This window comes from Haemaphysalis longicornis, unplaced genomic scaffold, assembly GCF_048455015.1.
Source record: "Haemaphysalis longicornis isolate Haplotype H1 unplaced genomic scaffold, Haemaphysalis longicornis Haplotype H1 scaffold_2, whole genome shotgun sequence".
Taxonomy (NCBI): Eukaryota; Metazoa; Arthropoda; class Arachnida; order Ixodida; family Ixodidae; genus Haemaphysalis; species Haemaphysalis longicornis.
The window spans coordinates 217,744,771-217,769,708 of record NW_027526295.1 but is presented as its reverse complement, the minus strand read 5'-3'; the positions used below and the strand labels follow the sequence as shown (position 1 = coordinate 217,769,708).

General features: G+C 48.9%; 1 protein-coding gene, 1 long non-coding RNA gene and 1 pseudogene across 3 annotated transcripts in view; 2 read left to right on the top strand and 1 right to left on the bottom strand.

Annotated features, from left to right (window-relative positions):
* The window catches only part of Rab5 (RAS oncogene family member Rab5), a 39,147-nt gene extending 15,186 nt beyond the window's left edge, over positions 1–23,961 (top strand). For both annotated transcript variants that reach the window (XM_077699331.1, XM_077699332.1), the window contains exons 4-5: positions 9,962–10,055; positions 21,510–23,961. In XM_077699331.1, coding sequence (XP_077555457.1) covers positions 9,962–10,055; positions 21,510–21,631 — 216 coding nt within the window. In that variant the 3' untranslated portion in view covers positions 21,632–23,961. The remainder of the gene's footprint in view (positions 1–9,961; positions 10,056–21,509) is intronic.
* Positions 7,757–9,942, bottom strand: LOC144169904 (uncharacterized). The gene is made up of 2 exons (XR_013322537.1): positions 8,730–9,942; positions 7,757–8,691 (listed from the first exon to the last, which is right to left on the bottom strand). It is a non-coding gene; the product is annotated as an uncharacterized LOC144169904 (long non-coding RNA).
* Positions 10,065–18,934, top strand: LOC144169902 (uncharacterized; annotated as a pseudogene).
* Positions 23,962–24,938: the final 977 nt, after the last annotated feature.

Sequence of the window (24,938 nt, the reverse complement as noted above, 5' to 3'; positions counted from 1 at the left end):
TACGTCTCCTGGCATCATTCACGAAAGTACGCGATGGAAGAATTAGAAGAAACTGTAAAAAAAAAACTGCTCTAAGCGAGCGCTGCGCCAGAAGAGCGAACTCCGTCAGACGCGCGTAGCAGACGCCATGATGGCGACCGCCATGACAGCAGTCGCGCCGACCAATGGGAGGGGTCGTATGGCGAACTCAAACCGCGCGCCCGCTCTAGCCAATCGGCGGCCTAGAAGGTGCCTTCGGAAAACTGGCAAGGGCGGTCGTTCTACTCAAGCGACGCCATTTTGAGATATCGCAAAATGCGCACAAAGAAACAAGCTTCAAAACAAGACCAAGATGGCGGCGATCGGTCGGCTGCTTCGCCCGCGGGGCGCGCGGGAATTTGAAGCAACTTTTGCCCAATTCGGGGCATTTCGTGGCCCTCGAGGCGTTTCAAAACATGATTTTAGAGTATTTCCCGATGGAATTTCGCGTTGATATTTTGAAGGCAGGTGCTTGAAGGTACAATAATTCCAAAAATTGGATTTTCTCAAAATCGATATTTTGGCCATTTTTGACCATTCTAAGACCCGCGTCCCCCCTTAAAGGCCAACTGCACTCAAAATTTCGACTTCTTGAAAACCCTATTTCCGTATAGTCTGCTTAAAAAGAGAGCAACATGCAAAATACAACAGCTGAAATACGCACGTGGACGCCGCAAGCGGCCAGCAAAAATCGGCGATTTTGAAACCGAAACCGAGGAGAGCGCGGCCATTGCAGTGACGTTGCAGCCGTCCAGCGAGCGGCCGGACGGTCACCAGTTCGGGAGAATGTCTGCGCGCAAGCTCTACGCGCGCACGGGGCAGCAGAGCTCGACCGGTTCTCCCGCTGCGTGGCTGGCCAGAGGAAAAAGCCACCGTCGGCTGGAACGTCACAGGCGCGTCATGGCTGTTTACGCGATCCGCCGGCAGGTGCAGAGTGGTCTGCAGCGGAGCCTTTTTAAACGCTTCTGACTGATTAACGAGGCGTTTCACGGGGCTACCACTTGTGTCTCAGCTTATTTAGGGGTACTTACTACGCATTAAAAATAAATTTGGCCGAGGTGAAATTTGAGTGCAATTGGCCTTTAAATGGTTTGTTGATGGCCACATCAAGTGGATGTAGTTGGCTCATCATACTGCCGGGTATTACCGCAATGTCTGTACCACCCTCCGAAAGCACGGTCTTAATGGCTTCCGTCAAGTGGCCGTGGTAGGAATTTAGAACCAGGAGGAACTCTCCTTAATTAAACAGCAGAGCCCTGGCACGGCGGCACTGTCAGTCTTAACCCAATCTTCGACGAGGGCACCACTCATACACCCATTCTTCTGGGCTCGTGCGACATCGTTTGTAGGGAAAACTTTCCTGGCTTGAAGCTTATTCCTTTTAAAAATAGTGTGCAGCAACAGCTTTCACCCATTGGCCGTACAACACATCGCGATGGTGCGCCGCTTATCGTAGCCTGCAGTTTTGACTTTCACATCTTTCGCGCCCTTCTTTCTCGTAGCATGTCAAAATACACCAGGGTCTGATTGGTGTTACTAATCTGGTCCAGTCTGTACTTCTTTTCCAGCTGCTTCTTGATCACAAAGCACTGGAGTGCAACTAGCTTCTCCTCAAAGTTGGGGTAGCTTTTGGCACACACATGTCCGCCGTCGCAGGCTGATCCGGAACTGGTTCATAAAACGAATGATAAAGACCCTGCTGGCCTTGAACAGAGTCCGCGTGCTGCCTCAAATGTTTGCAATCTCCCTCACCTTCGCCGGTATTATCTACGTCATCACAGGCATTCCACACTCTTTGCTGTCGGATAAAGCCAGCGACTTTGGTCTCCACCTCGTGGTGTCGACCTTTCTTGGGTTGTGTGAAGGCCATTCGCTTGGCAGCGCAGTTAGAAAAAATTGTTCCACTGCTTCTGCCACCGGTGCACGTTCTTCTCATCGACGAAGTCGCGCTGTGCTTGGAGGTTTGAAGTTCTCTCGGCCTCCAAAGCTACCTTCCTTTTGACAACTGATTTTTGTCGAGTATATATTCTCTACCCCAAATGAAAAGGCATCACTTAGCACCTTAATGAGAAACCATTTTGCTGATAATGCCCTAGAACTTTTAAGTGCGAATGCACTTTATAAGCGACCCCAAACTATCCACCGCCGGCGGCGGCGGCGGCGGCGGCGGCGGTGGCGGCGTCCGCAGTGCTCCTCTATATTTAAAAAAGAAACAGCATCCGGCGGCAGGTTTCGATCCGAGGACTTTGCGGGCCGCAGCCCGACGCTCTACCGAATAAGCCACGGACGCGACGCTGATATCGGTGTCAGTAACGCGCCTTATATCTTTAACGCATTCAAACTACGTCGTCAGCGGCGTGCGTTGGCGACTCAGCGGCGTTATAGCGGCTTGATAACTGCGTGGTGTACACGTGATACTACAAACCCGATGGAAGAGAAGGCAGCGAGGCGGTGGGCTGCGGGGGCCGAGCGCAAGCGCCGCAAGCGGGCCGACAACCGTGCATTCGCACTTTCACATTCTCCCCCTCGGGGAAATGCGGGGGAATTTTTTTTAAATAGAAATTTTTAGATCTACGAGCTGTATGTGTCCACCCAAAAATAATCCTGGCAACCATGTAAATTTGTCTGTATGCGAAATGAAGTTACATTTAAAAACTTGCCCTCAGCTAAAAAAAAGTGTGAATCGCAGGCTTTCTTATTACTTTGTGTTTTTTTAATTCACCCGTATTTCGCACGAAGGCGCCATCTGTTGGCATAGGTAGAATCTGGGTTCACATTGTGAAGGTCGGAAATTTAATGCTCCCCGGGCGTGTCTTTTTTTTTTTTTTTTTTTTTTTTTTTTAAGGTACCATTGGCTTGTTTGGAAACTGAAATCGAATATTTTTTGCAGAACAAACACCCCTGGCTTAGACCACTACCGGCTTTATAGATAGCGGCCTGCCCATGCGTGCCGATTCTGCGTGCCGAATTTGTTATTGCTTGTTTGGTTTTTTTAGTTCTGTCCAATGCCACTGCACCGGCTGGCGCTGCTTTTAATCTTCAGTTTTCCGCTGCATACGCGTTTGTTCGGCCTGCCATCGTTGTTACTTGGTCGTTTCTCGGTCGGTTATGCTCAGCCTTTGCCGATTTCCACTTGGGCACGTGCACACCTTCTGTGGGCTCGATGATGGGCTCAAATAAGTGTTTTTGACGCGAAATTATTACTCTGGTAGGCTGGCGAAAGCGCGCACTTAGCTGGCGTCCACTGAACGCGCACCAACACGGATTTCATCCGCAAAAGTTTCCACAGCTGCTAACCATTTGCTATTGTGTTTCATGGTGTTCCATGCATTCGATAGCGTGATTATAACTGAAAAAATAAACCCCCACAAAATATTGAGAGTGTTTTAACAGAAATTCAACAGAAAAAATTAACAAGAAGCACTTTGCACGCACTGTTTCATCTAGTGCAACAAAATAAAAACACGGGAAGAAACACTCAGCGTGCGGTCAATTCCTATTGGTTTACAAATAGCATGGGAATATAACAAGAAAAAAAAAACAGTGTGCGTCAGAAATTTTCTGCGTAGTCTTGGTTGACCTTCAGCTTATGGGCAGGCAGTGTAGAAGCAGCATTCATGGTGACTTTTTGAAAAAGTAGCTGCAGTGAGTCTGATACTGAGGTGGTAGGTTATAGTCTACTTACGCAGGAGCACGGCTGCTGGATGAGAGCGTGAGTGTGCGCCCTATCGAGCGGCTGTGTCAGGAGGCTCACCGACAAATTTAGCCAAAAGTAAAGGTTCCGATCGCTTCGGTACGAAGGCAGTGGCTCAAAAGGATATCCCGAAGATAACTGGTTCTCACTGCAAGCATTTAGCGGGGACGACTGCCATACCCCAATTTGCCATTTGTTGGGCTACTCCGACAGAGCTCCTACAAACGCGGCGCTCTGTTATGGTGGAAGCATCGCAGCTGCTGAAAAGGTTGCCATCGATTAGTGCTCCCTTCGCTGCAAAAACATTGTTTTCCGGCAAGAGTGAAGCACTTCCACGCGCCGGTGGGCCCTGTTGGAGTGTTTACACAAATCCGAGCCTTCCCTGAGCACTTCTGCTCGTGCATAGACAAGCTTCACCTCAAAAGAAAGTTCCTTGGCGTAAACCGAAAGTACACCGTTTCTGCTTGCCTAAATTAACAAAAATGCTCAAATAAAGAATGCCAGTCGCGCAGGAGGAAATGGTAGCAGTGTAGTTTGCTTGTGTACATTGACGTTTGCATAGCAAAGAAACGGTTCTATTGACTTAACCATTAATTTCATTGCTGGCTGGTATTAAGGTAATGATCTTTACAATCGGCATTGATTGGTACGACCGCTACTTTTTATGCAAGAAGCTGCGAGTTTGGGGATTAAAATTAGCCCCAACTGACGGAGTGCGCCGTCCCTACACGGCAGTCTTTGGCACGCCGGCTCCCATTATCTCCAGTGGCGATGTGCAGGTCACTATCTATAAAGGTGGTTGCGACTTAGGCAGAATCGTCAAAGCTGCTTCACTGGATCTGTTTACTGAACGCTGCCGTTGATTCTGGGCGTGGAGGCTCAGTTAGCCACTCTGAGAGTAACCCAGCCGCGGCGGGCGGCATGTCTTAAACATTTTCAAAATGTTTAAAAATACATATACAATTTAAACTTATGCAAATACTTGTGTTAAAAGGTTTTCAATAAGTGAATAAATGTTTCAGCAGTTACAGTAGCTGCTAGGTTTGCAGGTCACGTGGGCCGGGACACGCATTGTAGTGTTAAGTTTCAACACTACGAACCACCACCCTTCCGATTTCAGAAAGTTTGGGGCCAAATTAAAATTCTTCCTGCCAATTTGTTTATAAATTGCTTGTGGTTACCGGGCTATATATAAAACGCTTGCTTTCATACGCGCTAGAGAACATATACGCGACAAAAATTGGTTGTCCATCCCTTTAAAAGCTGCAGTGTAGTGGCACCGCTTGGTGGGCGCCATTGTGCCGCGAACACGGGCAGTTCTCGAGGTAACGCGGTGTCGTAAGCAAGTTTTGAACGCTGAGAGCTGTTCACAATGTTCAAACAAGCAAAATGGAGCCTGCAAACTTGCAAGCTGCAAGCCTGCAGCCGCGAGATGGCGTTGACTGTCTAGCGCTGACAGGAAAGCCGCATTCTCGAATCTAAACCGACCCCCGACTTTCGTAAACAGCCTTTCATAAAAAAAAAGTATCGGCCTAGATTTGAGTAAATGCGGTAGTCATCGTAGAGGGCGTTTGAGGTTTTGCACTTATTGAAAGGACGATGCACAAGGTCCTCCTGGGATGCTTGCCCACACTTCCGCAGTCCACTCTGCGTAGCCCCGCTTGACAGCATTCTTGAATGGTTTGCTTACACAAACATCGAGAGGCTGAAGTTGAGACGTCATCCCACCCAGGATAACGGGGCCAGTGCTGCAATCATGCAGCAGCCTCTTCACCGAGTCGGCCGAATGGCAACGAAGCGCATCCAGCACAAGGATGGGCAGGAACGACAACAGTGCGCCAAGGCACCTGCACCACACGGACTTTTTCCAGTCCAGCATGAAATACTTGTTCATCCAGCCTTTCTCATGGAATCTCGCGACACTTTTTGGCAGCTCCTCACCTTTTGGCAGTCTTCGCTTGAAGACAACATAGGGTTAGTGTCCGGACCACAAGTTAGTGTCTGGACCACTGGCAGCAAGAAGATGCGAGTTATGTTATTGTGCACAGTAGACTGCCACAAGCTCCCACTCGGTGTCCTTTTTTTCCTTAGCTCCCTAGCTTCTCCAGGCTCACAGCCAGATGCGTGGCTCGCTGTTGTCGTACGAACTCCGTCAGGGCAAGTTCAATTTCTGGACGTGTCCAATTCTTGGGGCTTCGAAAGCTTCACATTACGCTGTATACAAAAAGAGCTTCCTTCTGTCGTCACCATCCGCGAATGCTTCCCATGGTGACACCCAACTACCTCCCGGTCGCACTGTCGCTGGTGCCCTGTGCAGCTAAAATGACCTTTTTCTTGAAAGCAGCCGAGTACTGTTTTCGTGGTTCTGACGTTGCTACCTACTTTACAGCAGAAAGAAAAAAAAAAGTGCTTAGCGAACGCTGGTTCACACGAGCGCACGCGGGCTGTCACTGTGTGCACTCAACAACAAAGAAACGATGTAGTGGCCACGCTAGGGTGGCTTGAGCTAGAATAGGTGCGCAGCAATGAAGCCAAGCTGTAGCCACATATACAACAAAGCCAAGCCGTAGCCGCGTGGAAAAATGAAGCCCGAACTTCGAGCCCAACTTTGAAACTTTTGTTGGGATCCGCATATACAGTTAAACCTCGATGTAACAAAGTCGGTAAAATTCGCAATTTACTTCGTTACATTGAAATTTCGCTACATTGAAATTTGCGGTTTTAATGAAGTGTTCATCCCGTGAAGCATTTCCTGCAAAAGAAAACGTGGCGCGCATACACGGCTGGCGCACTCTTTCTGTTTTTATTGGAGCTTAATCGTCAATGCGGGCATCAGAGTGAACCGCATGGAGCGTTTTCTCCCCGCAAAAGCGCACCCCGCAAGCCACAGGCGCGCTGACGCAGCCGCGGAGACAACCCGCGCGATGTGAGTAGCTCCAGCGACCGCTTCCGCTCGCTGAAACGGAACTCGAGGGGCAAACGAGAGGGGCATGCAAGAAAAAAAGCGGATAACGTGGGCGAAATTTTCACTGTAAAGCGTCATACACGCCGCTTACGAAAGTGCCCATCAAATATCCTCGGCATGCCCGAGCGCTTCGAAGCTCCCGCCGTAGGGTGCGCGCCTCCCCATTGGCGAAACTGGTCAGGCTCCTCCCACTGCCGCGTGCAGCGCGAGTCACTTCCTGGTGCAGAAGCCGCCGCCGGCGCACAAACGCGGACGCGGGTGTGAAAAAAACGCGCGCACAAGGCTCATAAAGATTCACAAATGCTTGCTGTAACGATGAAACCCAACAAGCATGAGCGAACTCGAACGAAGGGCAAAACGGCAGCATGCGGCGGCGGCGGCCCCGCAAGAGGCGATTAGGCTTACCACCGCGGAGGATGTTTGATGGGCGCTTTCGTAAGCGGCGCGCATGACGTTTTACTATGAAAATTTCGCCAACGTCATCCGCTTTTTTTTCTCGCGGGCCCCTCTCATTTGCCCCTCGAGTTGCGTTTCAGCGAGCGGTTGGAAGCGGTCGCTGGAGCTACCCACATAGCGCGGGTGGTCTCCGTGGCTGTGTCAGCGTGCCTGTGGCTTGCGGGGCGCGTTTTGAGTTTTTGCGGCGAGAAAACGCTCCATGCGGTTCGCGCTGATGCCCGCGTAGACGATTAAGCTCCGACAGAAACAGAAACAGTGCGCTAGCCGTGTATGCACGCCACACAGTTTGTAGGCAAGGGGCTCGCTGCATCCGCGGCATTGGGCGGCCAGTGTTGCCGTTCGCGTTTTATTGAGACCCCATTTCGGCGCTTGCGTCTCCCAAAATATACCTCTATAATTTAAATTTCGTGCCTAGTTCTCCATGAAACTTCGTTACATTGAAATTCCGGCAAACGGGACTTCGTTACAGAGAGGGTGAAAATACATGGTGTGCATACACTTGAAGTTACGAAAAATTCCGTGGTTCGTTACATCGAGGGTTTCGTTACATTGAAGTTCGTTACATCGAGGTTTAACTGTACTACGAGGCGGAAATCTGGTATGCTAAGTAAGGAAGAAACCTCGTGTTATACAGTTAAACCTCGATATAACGAAGTCGTACTTGGGGCCGCAAATTTCGTTAAATCGAGAATTTCGTAAAATCGAGGTTTCGATTTTACAGTTCATTTAACCAGTTATTGGGGTTTTAACACTTTGGCCCTCGCCAGGCAACAACTGCTATGTAGTTACCTCTCCAATTAAAGCGAAATTTGTACTAAAACTGGCCGCGAAAATTGTGTGAATTAAGAGTTTCAACACTTGGGCAATGGAATTCGGATAGCCGACGGTAGTTCATGTGTCATCGTAAAACCGGTGCTTTTTCCGCAACGCCTCATTAAATATGATAGCAGACTAGGTTTCCACTTTTTGTTTTTTCATTTCGGTCACTACTAAATGCCGCTGTTATAGTCAATTGAACCCGCGCCCGCGTCCATGTCCCGTGAACTTCACCCCGCCGAGGTGCTCGTTCGAAGTTACGCCTCTTTTCGTCTATTCAGTGGTAGGCTTAGGGGCCTAGGCGCGGCGGGCCAACAACAGCGGAAGGCTGCTATGAAACTTTCGAAAGACTTTTTTCATGTACAAAGGCTCTGCAGTATAGGCGCGTGATGCAACCACAACACTCGAGATAAAGCCATGATTGCGAGTTCAGCGGAGTACACGCGGACCGCTTCACTGTGTGGAGCAGCGCTTACGTGCTCCGGAAAGCGGAAAGCTTACATTAAATAAAATTCTTCCGGCCAAATTCGATTAAGCAATTACTTTTATGCCCACTGAGCCCTTACGAAACTGATTTCTCCGCACCGCAGCTGTCTAATGAACGCTGGTGAAACGAAGATGACCACGTTCAAAGAGAGCAATTTATTGCCACCAGCACTCGATGTTCAAGCCGTAGTGAAGAAGTCCGTAAGCAGTGCTTGGCGTTTCTTGACCAGGGCGGGCTTTACGTGACGGTCGTATGCTGACAGCGCTAACAAGGTCTTAAACATTCGTGTGCACCTGCGTGCCTCCGCAGAACATCGATGGCATCCATCACACTTCGGTGGCTGTCAGTTTCACCGAACTTCCTCAGGCTCTTGTTCGGAACACTTTTCTTTCTCTTGGAGTGCTCATGCTGCTTACAAAACTCACCTAACGATGCACGAACAAAATATTAATTTGGTTATCAGCGAGCACAACCTAGAGCAGCAGCACCGTGAGCAATGACGCGTTGAAAAAAAAAGCTTGAAATAGGCTTCGGTAGCCTAAGCATAGAGGGCGCTGGCGTAGGCAACGATGGAGACGTCAAAATAGTGGCCGCACTATTAAACCGTCTATGACCGCTAGCGGTTTGTGCAGCTTCGTTCTTCGCTTTTAATTGTTGTTAACCGTAGATTTCACCGCTTTTCTTTCATTTGAGCCTTCAAGAGTCAATTTGAGCACTGAATTTTTTCAATGTAGGGCCTGAGAGGCAAAATAAAACGTGCCTCGACCGGAATTTCGTTCTTCCTTTCTTGCCGTGACTTCGTTAAATCGAAAACGCCGCACAAAATTACTTCGTAAAATCGAGACAAAAATACATGCATTTAGCAAAATTTTGTTAGAAAACTTGAAAAAATTTGTTATATCGCGAATTTCGTTAAATCGAGGTTCGTTATATCGAGGTTCAACTGTACACATATTTTCAAGGTATTTAGTAGGGTTGTTTAATGTTGCGAACAGGCATTCTGAAACTAGAGGTACAAGTTCTTTTATGGCACTGTACCACTGTTTTTTCGGTGGCATCACTCACAAGTTACTCGGCGTGCTGAAAGCTTCATCCACTGTGGTGTCTCTTGCTTTGTCGTGTGTTGTGCTCTCCGAGGCTGGTGTCATGATTTCCTGGGGCCCAAATTCTCTAAAACGAGAGGCCGTCGTTTCGAAATGACGGGGTAGTGCCATGCAAATGCATGTGTTGTGGTGGTTCGGGATGTGGGTGTTTCTGCTCTGGGGCAAGGGTGCAAAGCGACGCCCGCTGCTCCCCGTCGTTTTGCTTGTCGTTTCGCACCCTTGACACAGTGCTTTTCTGCAGGGATATTCACGTCCCGAAACAGCTCAAAGCGGCACCCCAACCCCACAACACATGCATTTGCGTGGTGCTACCCTGTCGTCTCGAAACAACGGCCTCTCGTTTTAGAGAACTGGACCCCCGGTTGTCCCCTGTGGCTCTGCCCTGCCCCCTGAGCCCCCGATCTGTTTGTTCTCCCTGACAGGAGGCACAGGCGTACTCTGAAGAGAATGGGCTCCTCTTCATGGAGACATCTGCAAAAACAGCAATGAACGTCAACGATATCTTCTTGGCTATTGGTGCGTATGTCCTGTTTTTGTTCTACACTGATCTCTTTAACATGTTGACATGCATGCAAACACGTGTGCCGTTATTTGCTCTTAAGAGGGGAACGTGGCTTTCAAATTCAGAAAAATGAACAAAACATTATTTTTCTGAAAGCCACATATTCGGCTACTATTGTTTTCTATTCTGTGTGTTTGCAAGGTTCTTCTGCCAAAAACAGTCTCAAGCTGGCATAAAAAAATACCGTATATACCGGTATACAGTCGAATCTCGCTACAACGAAATTGACGGGATGTGCGAAAAATTTCGTTGAAGCGAAAATTCGGTGAGGCGAAATCTGCCGCAACACACCACGGAAAGGCCAGAAAAATAGCCCCGTATGCTTCCGCATCATTGGCGGCATAATACAATGTTTAGAATAAGGAGTGACGCGCAATAACGTCATGTTTATTCGGATAACAAACATACCAATGGTTACCTGTTCTTTCACTGCACGCAAAGAACGCGTTGCAGAGTGGGGTGAAGAAATGCAGGCGCAAAACGTATTGCTGTACAACAAGGCGTGTCCACCGAGCTGATTACTTGCAGATAGCTACTAGGTCGTCGGAAGCCCCCCTCTCACTTGTAGCAGGAGCAGTGCCGTTATCCTCTGACAGGGCACTGCAGCTACTGACCTTGGTAGGTTAGACGCGCGCGCTTGCATTTAACATGACTGCGCGCTCGCGACTAAGATAGGATGACTTGGCTTCAAGACCGAACACGCAAACATGATTTTTGCTCTTGGCTATGAAGAATGGTAGAAGGAAAACGGCAAGGGCAGCTGCTCACAACGCATACATGACGGCGCCGCGCCAGCAGTGGAGCCAAGTAGCGGAGCACATTTGTGCGATTTCAACTGGATACGGATTGGCTGTAGCTCCGGCTTGGCGTGGCGAACCGGGCCTGCGCCTCATGTAAAGGCGGCCAGCCACATTGTTATCACCATCAAACAATGGCGTCCGCCTATGAGTTTCCTCTTTCTTTTTTTTTTTTTTTTTTTGTGTGTGTGTGTGTGTGGCGGTGTGGTCGCACGGCGCATGTTTTCGGTGAAACTAAGTGTCCTGAATGTATAAAAGTTACAGATAGCTGGCGCTATGCTTATTTTATTGTAAAATAATTGTTCGAACCCAGCCCAAATCATCTAAAATTTCGTTGAAGCGAAAGCAAGCCAGACAAATGGTTCGTTGTGGCGAGGACTTTGTTGCATAGACTTCTATGGCTGGCTGACGGGGAATCGGAAATATTTCGTTGAAGCGGGGTTCGACTGTATAGGAGCTTTTTTCCAAAAAAATATCCGCACAAAAGTCACCCCTCATCTTGTATAGCAGTCATTGGCAGAATGTAAATTGTTGTGGCAACAAAGTGCAAGCTGTTGTACTAGCGGCGTTTGCACGTTTGCGTATCAAGCATAGTCCGCCGCCATCGCCCTTTTTGTTGGACTGCTTTCTCTCTCAATCAGGCCTTTATTTTCTTTTCGCTTTTCACTAGTTCTTCTTTTACTCTTCTTGTGTGTGCGCGCACATGCTTTTGTGTACGTCTGCTCCGACATGAGGGGTGGAAATTGACGCCAGTTCAGCGCTGCCTTTTAAGCTGAAGGCGATTGAGTTCACCGAACTGAACGGGAATGGGGTGGCGCAACACCAGTTTGGCGTTTCGGAGAAAAGTGTTTTAGGACCGACTCCACGAACTGTACAAAAGTGTTTAAGGACAGACTCCACGAACGATAGCTAGTGACAACGAGAAAACACCTACGGGCCGGCTGCGAAAACCATCCCTCACGACCTTGTCAAGCTTCAAGCTGGATGTCCTCCTCTTGGCAGTGGCTGCCCGACAGCATGGTTGCACAAGCGTTTAGGAAGTGCTCCATCAGCAACGCGCTCGACGGCACTGAAGATGACGCTCTGTGAGACGCTGATAATGAGAAGCAGTTATCCTTGGACGACTCTGACAGCTCGGACGAGTGACTTTGGCAGGCATAGTGAGTGGCAGTGATGGACGGGTGTCAACTGAGTAAGCTTCTCTGCCGAATTATTTTTTTGTCCACTTCTCGCACCTCAAGCTAGGGGGTCGACCTATATACTGGGTTGACCTATATTCAAGTTTATACAGTACTTTTGCCAGCTGTGGTGAAAAAATATCACCGCAAAAGGGCAAAAAACAGCAATTTTTGGATCGCTGTATCTCCGCAACGGAGCCACCGGCACAGCCATTTTGGTACCATTATATCAGCCGAGTGATCCTTTTTCTGATCCCGGTTGTCTCTTTTATCTTCATTCATTCACAAACACATGAACGGCAGAAAAACAAACACACAAAGCCAGAAATAGATGGTGAAGTGCAATAGGTCTTCTGGTCGGCGCACGCTGAAACGGCCCCCCCAATTGGGCGTCGCTGCGGCAATGCAAGGTGGCGGCCGCCTGAACTGCGTAGTGCTCGTTTCTGAGTTCATTTTTGCTGCTTCACTCAGCCAAGTTTCTGTTCAACCATTTGATCTGCTGTGGTATTCAACACGGACATTATCGCAGTGGGAATGCCTGAAATCACAAGCCAGATTAAACGTTGCGTGGCTCGAAAGGCGAAGGTCATGAAATGCTTCATGGTGGGCGTGGAGGGTGAAACGCGGTATGCGCGCTTATGGTAGCGGTTCGTGAAGGTAACTTTTCGGCCTGCATTATGCGTTAAGTGCATATGGTGGGGTAGAGGCCAAACAATGGGCTTCGCGCGGCGCAAGTAGGGCGTTACTGGGAATGTTTTGAACAGGGCGTCAGCCGTTCCAGTGGTTTTTTGGACTTAATATGCTTATAAACGACTCCAGTGACGACAAACAAACTGCGTGAGACAAGGCAGACGATATCACGCATTCACAGCAAACCCCTTTCAAAACGCGCACCCACTGACGTCACGGGTCCGGCGCTTTGGCGGAGTGATACACTACACGAGGTGGTGCCGTTCTTGAGTTGTAACCGAGTATACTACGATAGCTTGGCTGAGGTGATCGATTTCGCGCGTCGTGCACGAGAAATTGATAAAGCTGTAAACAATAAAGCGCTTTCCGCGAGCAACAACGATTCGCGCGCACACCGCACACTGGCCCGCCGGCCCAGCCGGCACGCGATGTGGCCAGCGCTGGCACCATGGCGTTGCCTCCGCTCGTAGAACGACACCGGCAGGTGCAGCTACAGTTTGCTGCCGCTTGCCCGAATGGAAGTAATCGCGCAAACCAAGTTACACGTGCGAGGAAGGGGATGATGCTGTGGTGAAAATTCACGCAATATATAATCATGCGCAGTAGTAGCGCAAGCGGCGATCAGTATTCTGCCGCGATGTTAAGCCTAAAGTTCCCTGCGGGTACCAGCTGCGGACGGAGCTGGCTGATCCAAGCGCTTCGAAGCTGGTGCCACGGAAGGGTTTCCTGCTATTGGCGCAAAGGTCAAGTCCCGCCCACACGCCATGTACGGATTGGCGCATTACGCGCTAGCCTCGTTCTCAGGAGCCCAGCGTGCCTCGAAAAGGGCGCCTTTGGTAAGTGCGCCTTAAGGGAAGATGCGGGTCGAAAAAAGATTTTTTTTCGGAAATTTTCGTTTTTCTGTTTTCACTTGTTTTATCATGATTAATTCCTCTACCATCTATAAAATAAAAATCAAAGCCTAACTCAAACTGGAAATAAGTTCAAACGGCATTTAAAGAGCCCATGGTGGCAGTTAAAAGACCGAAAGTACGCTATATTCAAGCGTCGCGCGCCCGAGACAGCGCGTCCGCACGCCATCGCGGACAGCGTGAGGAGATAGGCCAAGCCATGTTCGCCCAATGGCCTTGGTTGCCTGGGCTGCTGCGGAGCAGAAAATAATAAACAGGGTGTTTTTTGCTGCGTTTTTCGTGCCGTGCGACGGGCTTTAAAGTCACGTGGTACGAATCGGGGATCGCCATTGGCTGCTCCACGTTGGCATGTGGTGAAGCCTACTTGCTGGCTCCATGTCACTTCGAACTGTCAAGCTAAGAAACAGTCGTTGTGTGTTATAACCTGCGTTATGACTGGGAAAGTGGCTAACAGAGGTATTCATCGGCCCTCGAAGTACCGCTCTGTGCACAAATTTAAGGGACGCTGGCGCAAATCGATGCCGAAGACTCGCCGAACGGCAAAAGCACCCGCGGCCGCGAGGCCTAGCAACGGCGACGCGGCTTCGACGCTGCGTTGGAGTACGTGTGAGTGCCTCCGAAAAGAAGATTGGACTCTTTCAGAATAAAGAAGGAGCGCGCGAAGGGGATTCGTGCATTATTGCTGACATTACAGCACTGAACTTGCTAGTGAGCGGTGCGGTTTGCCCGACGTGTCGGCGATCGGAAGATTGAGTTCGCGAACCGGCTGAGAAGCGCAAAGGACTCGCGTCGTATCTAGAGCTCCGATGTGAAAACACTGCGTGCTCAGAAAGTGTTCTTTCCGCGTCGTACACGTCACGGCGAGTTGCGTCGGACTGAAATGCAAGCACGAGCGCGGAGGACAGACCGAGCGCAAGCAGAGCGTATGACGGCGGGAGCTCGCGCGAGTCTTTCGCGATAAATGTGAAAGCTGTTGTGGCAGCACGCTCTGCGGGAATGGGCTATGACCAGCTGGTCCGCTTTTCTGCGATAGCTGGGCAGCCGAAGCCCATGCATCATAAGTCATTTGCTGCGATCAGTCTGAAGGTGCACGGCGCAGCAACGAGTGCCGCCTCAAAAAATCTTGAGACATCTAGGCAGCTCACAAGGAGTGAAGTCGGTAAAGATAACGTTGCCGTGATGTACGATGGTACGTGGCAAGAACGGGGCCACAAGAGCCACAATGGTATTGGCACGGTTGTGTCCCTTGACACTGGACTTTGCTCGGACTTTGAAGTCCTGTCAAACTTCTGTCCAGCCTGCAGTTGGCACAAGGTCCTTCCAGATGAGGAAGAGGAAGTTTGGCAAGCTTTCCGTGCCCCTGTGTGCGAAAGAAATGTTGACTGCTCGGCGCATGCAATGGAAGCAGAAGCAGCATTGCGGATATGGCAGAGGAGCCAGGAACATGCTACGCCATTGCTCTTCGGAGTGTTCCTCAGTGATGGTGACTCGAAAGCCTACAATGCAGTTGTAGATGCCGATGTGTACGATGGTGCTGTTCAGATACAGAAGGGAGATTGCGCCAATCGTGTGGCAAAGTGCCTTGGCACCAATATTCGCAAGTGCCTAGAGGTGAAAACTGAAGGATCCTGTGATCCAGAAGTTGCAAACCTATTACCAAGTTGCCATGACAAGCAACAGGGGCAGCGTTCAAGGCATGCACCAGGCCATTTGGGCTTCCTACTTTCATTCTTGCTCGTCCAATGGTGCGAGCAGTCACAAGTACTGCCCAGCTGGCGCAACATCCTGGTGCAAGCACAGGCGTGCCGAAGCCTTGGCTGAACCGGCACCTGCCCACTGCTCACCAAGGCACAGGGGAAGGCAGTCCTGCCTATTTACAAGAGGTTGACCAGCGAGGAGCTGCTCACACGCTGTGTTCGGGGCAACACACAAAACGCAGCAGAGTCACTGAGCAGTAAGATATGGCTCCTCTGCCCGAAGACACGATTTGCCTCCCGGTTTATTGTGGAGGTGGCCGCTGCCTTGGCAGTTTTGTGGTTCAATCAAGGGCACTCCAGCTTTGAATGTGTCCTGGAGGAGCTGGGCGTGCTTCCAACTGAACATCAGGTTGTGCTTGGCGCATCTCAAGACAACACACGGCAGAAAAAAGTCTACCAAACAGACTGCGGAAGCGAGGGCACATCGGCGTACGCTAAAGAAGTCTCGAGACGCGGAGTCTGCTCGGAAGAGCTGTGAGGGACAAACCTATGGTGCAGGCTGCTTCTAGTGGCAGTGGCTGCTGGGTGGACATTGGTTCGCATTTATGTGCAAGTTTTACCACAGCTTGGGCACTGCTTTGTAAATAAACTTTCCATTTTACTTTCAAATGCGTTTTTCTCAGAACGTAATTTTTAGCAACTTTTTGAGTTTGCCCCCCTTGTTTTTGGCACTTCTGATGCTCGTATCCGAATGAAATTTTGCTCACATATTCTCTAAAGCATGAGGAGTGCTTTTATCTACATGAAACTTTGATACCACTTATTTTTTTATTACAAAAAAATAAACTCTTACTGACTTTCTTACAATTTAGACTTCCTAGATTTAAATTTTTTACCTGTTTTATCGTGCTTTATGTGTACATCGAAGTTAGTTTTCGGCATTCTACTGTGTATGAGGAATAATATGAGCCATCAATGAACTAAATGCACGGAAGTTTTGTTGGAAAAAAAGTGGGGGCAAAAATGCTTATATTTTACGTATTGTCATGATGCAACGTTAGAACTATGCAACTCACAATAAAAGTAATTACATATTTGAAATCAGCACAAAAAACTATGTTAGCAGCCTGAATTTCATTCTTCTACCATGAATATAAAAAAAAAATGTCTTCGAGTGGCATCTCCCCTTAAGGAAGGTTTGTGAAGCGCAAAGCAGCTTTTTCTCATTCTGTTCCTTTTCCGACACTTACGAAAGGCTTCCTTATAGCATAAGTTAAGTATGCTTTCTGAATACGGGAGTGAGCCAGCTGGCTGCCTCGAGCGCTTCGAAACTTCCGCCATTAGGCGCGCACCTCCCCATTGGGGCAAGTCGGCAAGCTCCTCCCACTGTCGCGCGTCAGTTTCTGACAGAGGTGTAGAAGTTGCCGCGGGGGCGATATCGTCGATGCGGGCGTGAAAATATCGCGTTCGCAACGCCTATGCGCACGAATCGCGTGTAAAAACGCACCGTGCGGTTCACGCTTTACTATCTGCTTTGGAATAAAGCTTGACGAGTTAGCACAGGACCGGGATAATTGGAGATTAATGGGAGAGGCCTTTGCCCTGCAGTGGTCGTAGATAGGCTGTGATGATGATGATTATGACAGCTTGGCAGGAGTTCACGTTGACTAACTCCGAGGGGTCGCTAGCTAGCGGGAAAGGGACGAAAGTTCAAGATGGCTTAATTAGGGACCGGCTGTAAGCTGGTTCATGAAACAGTTTTGAGCTTTGAAGAAAGTGATCTTGCCTGACTCAACGTGTCGTTCAGGAGGACAGGAGAAATGCTGCAGGAGCACTTCAGGAAAGAATTTTATGATAAAACTTTCTTTGCAAAGCTACTTTCATGAAGAATGTGGTCGGCATTTTCACTGATTTTTTTTTGTCTTTGTTTTGAATAAGTTAGCCGTTGGTCCACCTGATCAATGATCATCATAGGTGACCCTCTTTCACTAGATGGGTGGGGCTTCATGAAGACACTCTTACCGCTCAAAAAAGCCAGAGAGTTGCCGTTGTTCCAAACCTAGTCCCCTGCAAATTGGAAAGGGAGTGTAGAAGTCGGAGAGGACATGTAGCATGCGATTTCGTCTTGGGAAACCAGAGAGAAACATTTTAGGCTGGGCGCTAGAAGCTTTTACAGAAAATGCACTCAGTACATTGTCGCATGTCACTGTTCTGTTCATTATGGTTTTACAAAACGTTCTGTAGCCTACCGATTGGAATGCTACCCCGATAGTCATTTTCTAAATAAAACTTAAAATTCTTTCTTGATCTGTTGGCTCATGCAGTGAATGCATGTACACACTCGCACGAAACTCTTTCGGTGCTTTTAAGTCTTGAGGCATTTCATAGTCACTGCTAAAAGACATCTGTGCAGCAGAAACTGTCTGCACCAAAGGCATTTTACTTGTTTAAACATTTCTGTGTGCCCAGGATGCTGCTTTTGGGGCTCCTCTCGGTTGTTTTGCTCCCCTTCTAGCAATACTATTTCTCAAATCTTAATGCTCGTTCTGGCTGCTCCGAAAGCCGATTTTGCTGCTCCAAAACCTACTTTTGGCTGCTCCAAAAGCTGCTCCAAAATGACTCCACCCAATCGCATCACTGCTGGCACAAATACTCCATGCCTTGCAGCTTTCTGCAGGATTCGTTGGTAACTCTTGCAGGACCTTGTCCACTGAAGCTAAATCATGTCTGCACTGAGGTTGAATTCTTTGCACTTCTTTTGGGATCAACTGCTCCAAATTTGGGATTAGGTGCTCCAAAACGAAAGCATCTTTCTACCGTAACCTTCTCCAAATGTAAAATTTCCTGCTTTAAAAACAAGGTTTTGCTGCTCCAGAAATTGCTCCAAATCCTGTTTGGGCTGTTGCACCGCTGTGAAGAAACTTCCAACACCCAGGAAGATCCATGAGATGCTCAAGATGTGACCTCTCCCAAGAAACATGCACCGTACACTGAACCAAAAGCAAAAGGAGCAAGGGGTGAGGGTGCTAGCTGAGAGATACCACATCCACCAAAGAAGGATATATGTTGATACAGCCAGCCACAGAATGCATGATGCCTAAGTTACAGTCATCATTAACTGGTCAGATGCCTTCCCAGTTAATTTGCCAACAATGTGCACTTCCGGGTTGGCAGGGTGGAAGAGCTGGCAAGTGCCCTAGCCCTCGCACACAGGCTTGAGCCCCTCTATTATGATCTCGGATTCCGAAACGGGGGCCTGAAATTTCGCCGGAGGCATGATAGTGCCCCAGCCGCTCAAAATTCTCAGTAAAAATTCACCTGATGCCCTGCACCCAGACACCATCTTCACCCACACTTGCGGGGCTGGTGGTTGCAGCCACGGAGCAAGATATAAAGAGGAGCGCCGACTGTGGTCCAGAAAAATTCTTTTGCTCGGGCCGATAATGTCCACGCGCCGCCGGGCGCCCAGCTTTCCCTTTGCTATAACCCTTTGCTATAACCATAACCCCCATGTATCATTTGGAGATATTAATAAATTGATTGATTGATTGATTGCTCTCTTCCTCCATTTGCCCTCTCGTCGCTGTGCCTCTGTACATGGCTCTTCCCTTCTTCGCTCTCCCCAGAGGCGTCGTTTCTTTCGCAACGACGTCTGTTGTATGCCTGTCCTACTATGCAGGAGGAATGCCTGCACGTGTGGAATTTAAACACCCGTGCGCAGCCGGAATAGACGGCGCAGATAATCGCATGCCACCACATACATGGCGATCGCTTATTCCCTATCGGGGGGCGTTTATTCTGACATTATGAAGACCCGCTAAAAATATTGTACTAACCCAGCAGATGTAACACGCAACTGAACGACGACGACTTTAGAATCACCAAAGAATGAGTAAGAGTAATATGAAACGCCACAACATGCAGTCTAGCGTGATTCTGCTTACGACAAATCGATGCAGTGCAAAAATTACCTTCTGTTGTTGGGCCGCTCTCCGGTCGCCTGCTTAATTATTTATGCCGCTTCTGCGCACGAACAATGCTTACAAGGGTCGCCCGGAGTCTCCATCGGCAAACGGCAATGAGACACACATTTCTGTGCCAATGACTGAATTGGACGGCTGCCCTGTTGTAATAAGTGTACAAAAACACTGTCATCTTGATAAGGCACCCAAGAATATCAAACGCAACCTTCATTGTAACTCGTACCGCAACTTACCGCCCGATGTTCACTGTCGCTCTACGGTCGTGTTATCTTGTTGATAACGCCGTGGACTCCAAATAAAATGCTGCAATTTGTATGGCTGCAATCTTGGGCCTATGAGGGTTTCCGGCATTTTTTTTTTTTTTTTTTTTCTTTAAGCGGCTGACCAGCAAAACAACCGGCTGGTCAAACCTTTTCTTTTGTCGAGTCATCACTACAGAGATATAGGGTCCGGACGAATTCAAATATCGCGAAATGAAGGCTTGTGAAAAGACCGCACTGTCAGGGCCTCGATCTTGAGCAGATTGCTACGTCGCGGGCAGTCGCGGGTGATGTTATCGCGTTTCTTTTATTTTCTGATGAGCGTGTGAGTGCCGGTCCGTGTTCTAGGCACACTCTGTTTTGGACGTAAGTTGGAGAACGGCGAGAAAGCTGAGGCAACTTCTATAATCGCTAGTGATCAGAACCAGTTGCTCCTTTCGCCTTTTGTAAAACCTGTTAAAACACAGCCGAATTGGTGCTCACAAATTTACAAAACGGAGTCACATTTTCGGCAAGCACTGCGCAAAAGGTAGTGTTTGTATAGCAGCCATATGTCTATATGTGCGCTCTACATTTTGTTTTCCCGCCATGCAAACCAATCCTTAACGCATCTTTGCCGTGCCGTACGACCACTCAATTCCTTCGGGTTCGGGTTACCCAGAAGGTGCTGTCGAACTTGTTAATCAAGCCGTGCGAAGGAGGAGCGCAATGAACGCGAAGCAGTGCCAACGCAGGCCCAAAGCACTCCGTGCCCAAAACTACCGTCGCCGAAGCAGACGACAAAAGCCGACGGAATGCGTTCCACCAACGCGCCCGCCGGCGCACGGGGAACGCCAGCCGCTTAGCCGCCGGACCATTCGCTGCGCCATCTACATTGCGCTCCGCGAGTGATGGACTTTAAGAGCCCGCAGGAGAGAGCGAAGTCGGCGCTCCTGTTTATCTTGCTCCGTGGTTGCAGCAAAAAGGAAGCGACACAGATGTAGGAACTTGCGCTCCATCCGAGTCTAAAATTTTCCCTACAAGATCTACGTTTATGCGACCTCTCCATAGACGGCACGACATGCCCACATTTTTTTTTCTCTGGAGTGGCAGGGAGTGTAGAGGCTACACGTGTACTCCAGGGAGTAGCGGGGGGTGTGCGGTGTGGCCTCCTGAATTCTCTGGAGAGGCAGTGGAAGAGTGAATGGTTGGAAGTTTGGATTAACATTGACATCGTCGTCGGGTCAATGCAGTCTCGAATGAACCATACTTGTAGTTTGTTCTTCATGTCTTGGTGGTGCTTGGCTTTACACTGGAAAATGTAACCTGTGTACTCTATTTCAAGTTTGCTTGCCTCTGCTATAGTGCAGGGCTGCTTTTTTTGCTAAGCTAGTTTCTCCCTTAGTGGTGCGGCATGAACAGTAACTATGTTTTGAACTCTTGGTTGGCAACAACAGTTTTGTCTTCATAGGGACAACTGGACCATTGCTTCGTGACTTAGCTGATCTTCCCACATATTCAGGCGAATTCCTAAACAAAAGGAATGCCTTCCCTGTAACTGCTGCCGTGAACGCTCAATTGCCTGGACCACCAGAGGTCCTGTATGAAACCAATAAAGTTGTGCAGATGTTCAAGTAATATATTGATCAGTCTATATACGGCATTTGTGGAGTCAACTACACGCTATTTGTAATGCTCGGGCATGGTGTGCATTCAGTAAGTAGTTTGATCTTGCGAGTGAGGGCCTCCCTCTCTCTCTCTCTCTCTCTCTCTCTCTCTCTCTCTCTCTCTCTCTCTCTCTCTCTCTCTCTCTCTCTCTCTCTCTCTCTCTCTCTCTCTCTCTCTCTCTCTCTCTCTCTCTTTTTTTGCGGTGTCTTGAGATGCCCCGTGTGTGTGCCCCTCATGCCTTGCAGCCAAGAAGCTTCCCAAGACGGAGCAGGGCACTTCAACGGTGGGGGGCGGAGCCAGTGGCCAGGGCCGCCGAGGGGTGGACCTTAGCGAGCACCCGCAGCAATCGGGCGGCTGCTGCAAGTGATGCCCCTCCCCTTCCAAGCCCCGCCCACTTTGCCCAGGCCCCACCCACAGCCGCCAGCAGGCCCCCCGGGGGGCAGTGCTGTGGGCTGCGGTGACGACCACCACGACGACGTCGAAGATGGAGAGCAGAGGCGCCCCCTTTTGCGGTCCCCCCCACCCTCCAATTACGTTTCTTCCCCTTCCTCTATCTGTACATACGCAGTATATATATACATATATGTATACAGACCGGGTGTATAGGTATATATACTTCTAAGCTGCGGGAGTGGCCACAGCCGCGCGCACCCGCAAGGGGGGACGAGTGGTACGCAGGCACACACACCCAACTTGTGGCTTGAAACGTGCAGCTTTGTTTTGCCTCTCTTGGCTGGGCTCTCTTCCACTTCGACGCTCGAAGAAGGGAACGACGAAACTGCTCTCACGGCACACACAGGTCGTGCTGACCTCGGCCTCCTCTTAGCATGTGTGTCTGTGCATGGATGTTCCTTCTGTGGCAGGCGTTTGATGTCAAGCCAGTGCGGTGGCAGGGGAGCACAACTCAGTGTGGCATGTTTGTTCGGGTTGTGGGAGGAAGAGCGTGCATGGGAGCGCGGGTCTCTCAGATTCTTGTCCGACCATTCTCTCCCGTGCCCCCCCCCCCCCCTTTTTTTTTGTAAGCGTGCATGTGAGCAGAGTTCATGGAGTTGAGTGTGAGTGCGTGCACCTTGTCGTAAAGTTTGAAACTTCAGCCGGTGTCGGGGCTGAGCGAGTGAGCCTGGGTGGGGCTAGCTGTGGTTGGGTGGATGATGCTTCGTTGTACATGGAGAGGAGAGCGGGGCACGTCCTGCGGAGGCTGGCGTTTTGTTCAGTTTCTTCTCGACGCAGACTTCACCTTGGCACACATGAAGCGGGGCGTTAGATTTTTAAGAAGTTCGTTCTCTGCCCCCGATCCTCTTTTCTTCCTCTAGCAGCGTTGTAGTTCTTCTCACAAACTGGGAACAAACGCGATTGAGCCTCGAAGGCCGTAGCTACATATTGCACTTTTTTCCATGCCTGTACACTTAGGTGCATTCATTGTGAAGGCAAAATTGTAAATGCAGAGAAGGAAAAGCCTGGTCAAACCAGTTGTGTAGTCCTTTTTCCTCGTTTGCCTCATCACCTTGTCTACAGTGCCCCGGGGGTTTAGGTAAAGGGAGTCACCTTTTTTTTTACCTGGCAATGCAGTTGTTTCAGAGGAGTGCTTGAAAAGCTGCCATTGGCGCGGTTTATGAAATGCATGCTGAACTTTTATTTCCTTTAACAAGCAATGCTGGTGTGCTGTCTCGAAGCACTGTGTTGATAGGCGGTGATAGCTGTTAGCAGGAACTGTTGGCAACCAGGCTTCACGGATGACACAGCGTTCTATTTGTTGCACGTCGTATCAGGAAAAAAGAAGGGATGTCTGGCGCATTTAGGTTTATTCAGGCGCCATCCCCTAGTTTTCCTTTGTAGCAAAGAGGACTGCCTGGCTGGACGTGGACTAGGTTTTTACCCTCGCGTGGCTGTGCTTTGTACCGAAAACACTTGCTGCGCCGGTCGCTGGTCGTGACTGCCATTCTTGCTTCGACCTTGCATGTGAACAGACACTCCGTAGTGAATTTTTCGTGACCCTGCCCCGTTTTGCAGGGATGGGTCATGTTGTGAAGGGTGTGGAACCAACCGCCCGTGCTCGAGGCAGAAATGGCAGCCTCCCCCATTGCTTGTAGATAGCTATGTTTCCGCTCCGCCCGCCGACTTTTGGTACGAGTGCATCTTGTCACGGTGCATCCTTCTGCCCATTCCGAGTTTGCCTGCTCTTCTCCCAGGTGGCAATCTTCACTTTTCTCTGCTTCCCCTGGGTTTCCTTTCTTTTTCGTGGCCATAGCTGAGCATTGTGAAGGTGCTAGGCTGGTCTCTGGCTTGTATACACAATGCTTTTTTTTTTCTCTAGACTCCATTCCGCAGTCAAGGTGTCATCGCACGTCTGCGTATTGACAGACGAGGTACCTTGCAGTATTTTTGATTGCCTGCTATTCGAGGCTATGGAGGAGGTCTTGGGAGAAGGAACGCTTCGGCTGCGTGCCTCTTTGGTTCTTTCTTTTTTTTTTTTATCCTTCTGTTGTGGTGGTGCGCGTCGGCGTAGGAAAAGTTTCTAAGAAAATGTGGAGGAAGCAAATAATCCGGGGATGTACCGTTGAGCTGTCGAAAGGAATAAGTTTATTGTGTAGTTATATATATATTGCGAGGCTCTTGCTGTGTTGTCATTAATGTATGATGTTTATGCTGTACATAACGTTTGATATTAAAAATAAAAAATGAAATTTTGAAGTGCAATCATATGTCAGTGCTTCTTTCTTTCCAGTAGATGCCAGGGATGGGCAAATGCCCTCATTGTATGCTTTTAACTTCTAATTTTTACTCTGCAATTCTTGCCACATCCCACTTGTTATCACTGATGCCTGGCTTCCAGTGTACAAATCAAGTCACTGGAGTTATATACTGCTAGAGACAGTCAGTGAAAGTAGTATGTTGCACCAAGTTGGCATCTGTTGTTTGATACAAAAGTGCTCGGTTAGTAATGCATTTACCAAAGATCTGACAACTGGTAAATGACATGCTATGAAGTTCTGGTTTTCGAGCTAATTGTGAAAAATAGCGGGAAACAAAAAAAAACTGTTTCCTTGAAATTGGTAGCATTCAACTGAACAGCCTTGTGGCGTAGCAACCGGATGTCCAACAGCGTACTAGTAGCAACGCCAGCCCTGGAGTCCCGCGCCCCCATATTTAGTAACCCAAACAGGCCACGTAAGTGCCCCTTCCCCTTTACCACCTTAAATTTAAATATTTTTGTTGGTGGGGAGTTCAGAAAATGTACTGCAATTTTTATTTAATAAGATTCAGTGATGGTTGAAATCAGCTGAAAGTAGTTGCGTGAAATGTAAACTCTTGGGCTTTTTTTTTTTGCACAATTCTCTTTTACATTGTGGGGTGTTCTCACGAGAGATGGGACAGGCATGTCCTGTCAACATCTTTAATTTTGACGAAAATTTTATATATGGCTCCTTGTGTGCAGGGGAAAACATCATTATTTTGTTGAAAAAAATTTTCCCTTCAAACGGAATTTTTGAAGCCAGCCCAGGTCGCTGCCGCATTAAGCGGCTTGCGGAAAATTTGAAACTTCTACCTCGTCCTAGTTCTTTTTATGTAGTCTTTGCATACAAATGAGTACTGAAGGACGGCAGCTGTGGTCCTGCCTATTTTGAGTAAGATATTATCTCGTGCTTCCCAGCAAAACAATGAGTGTCAAACAA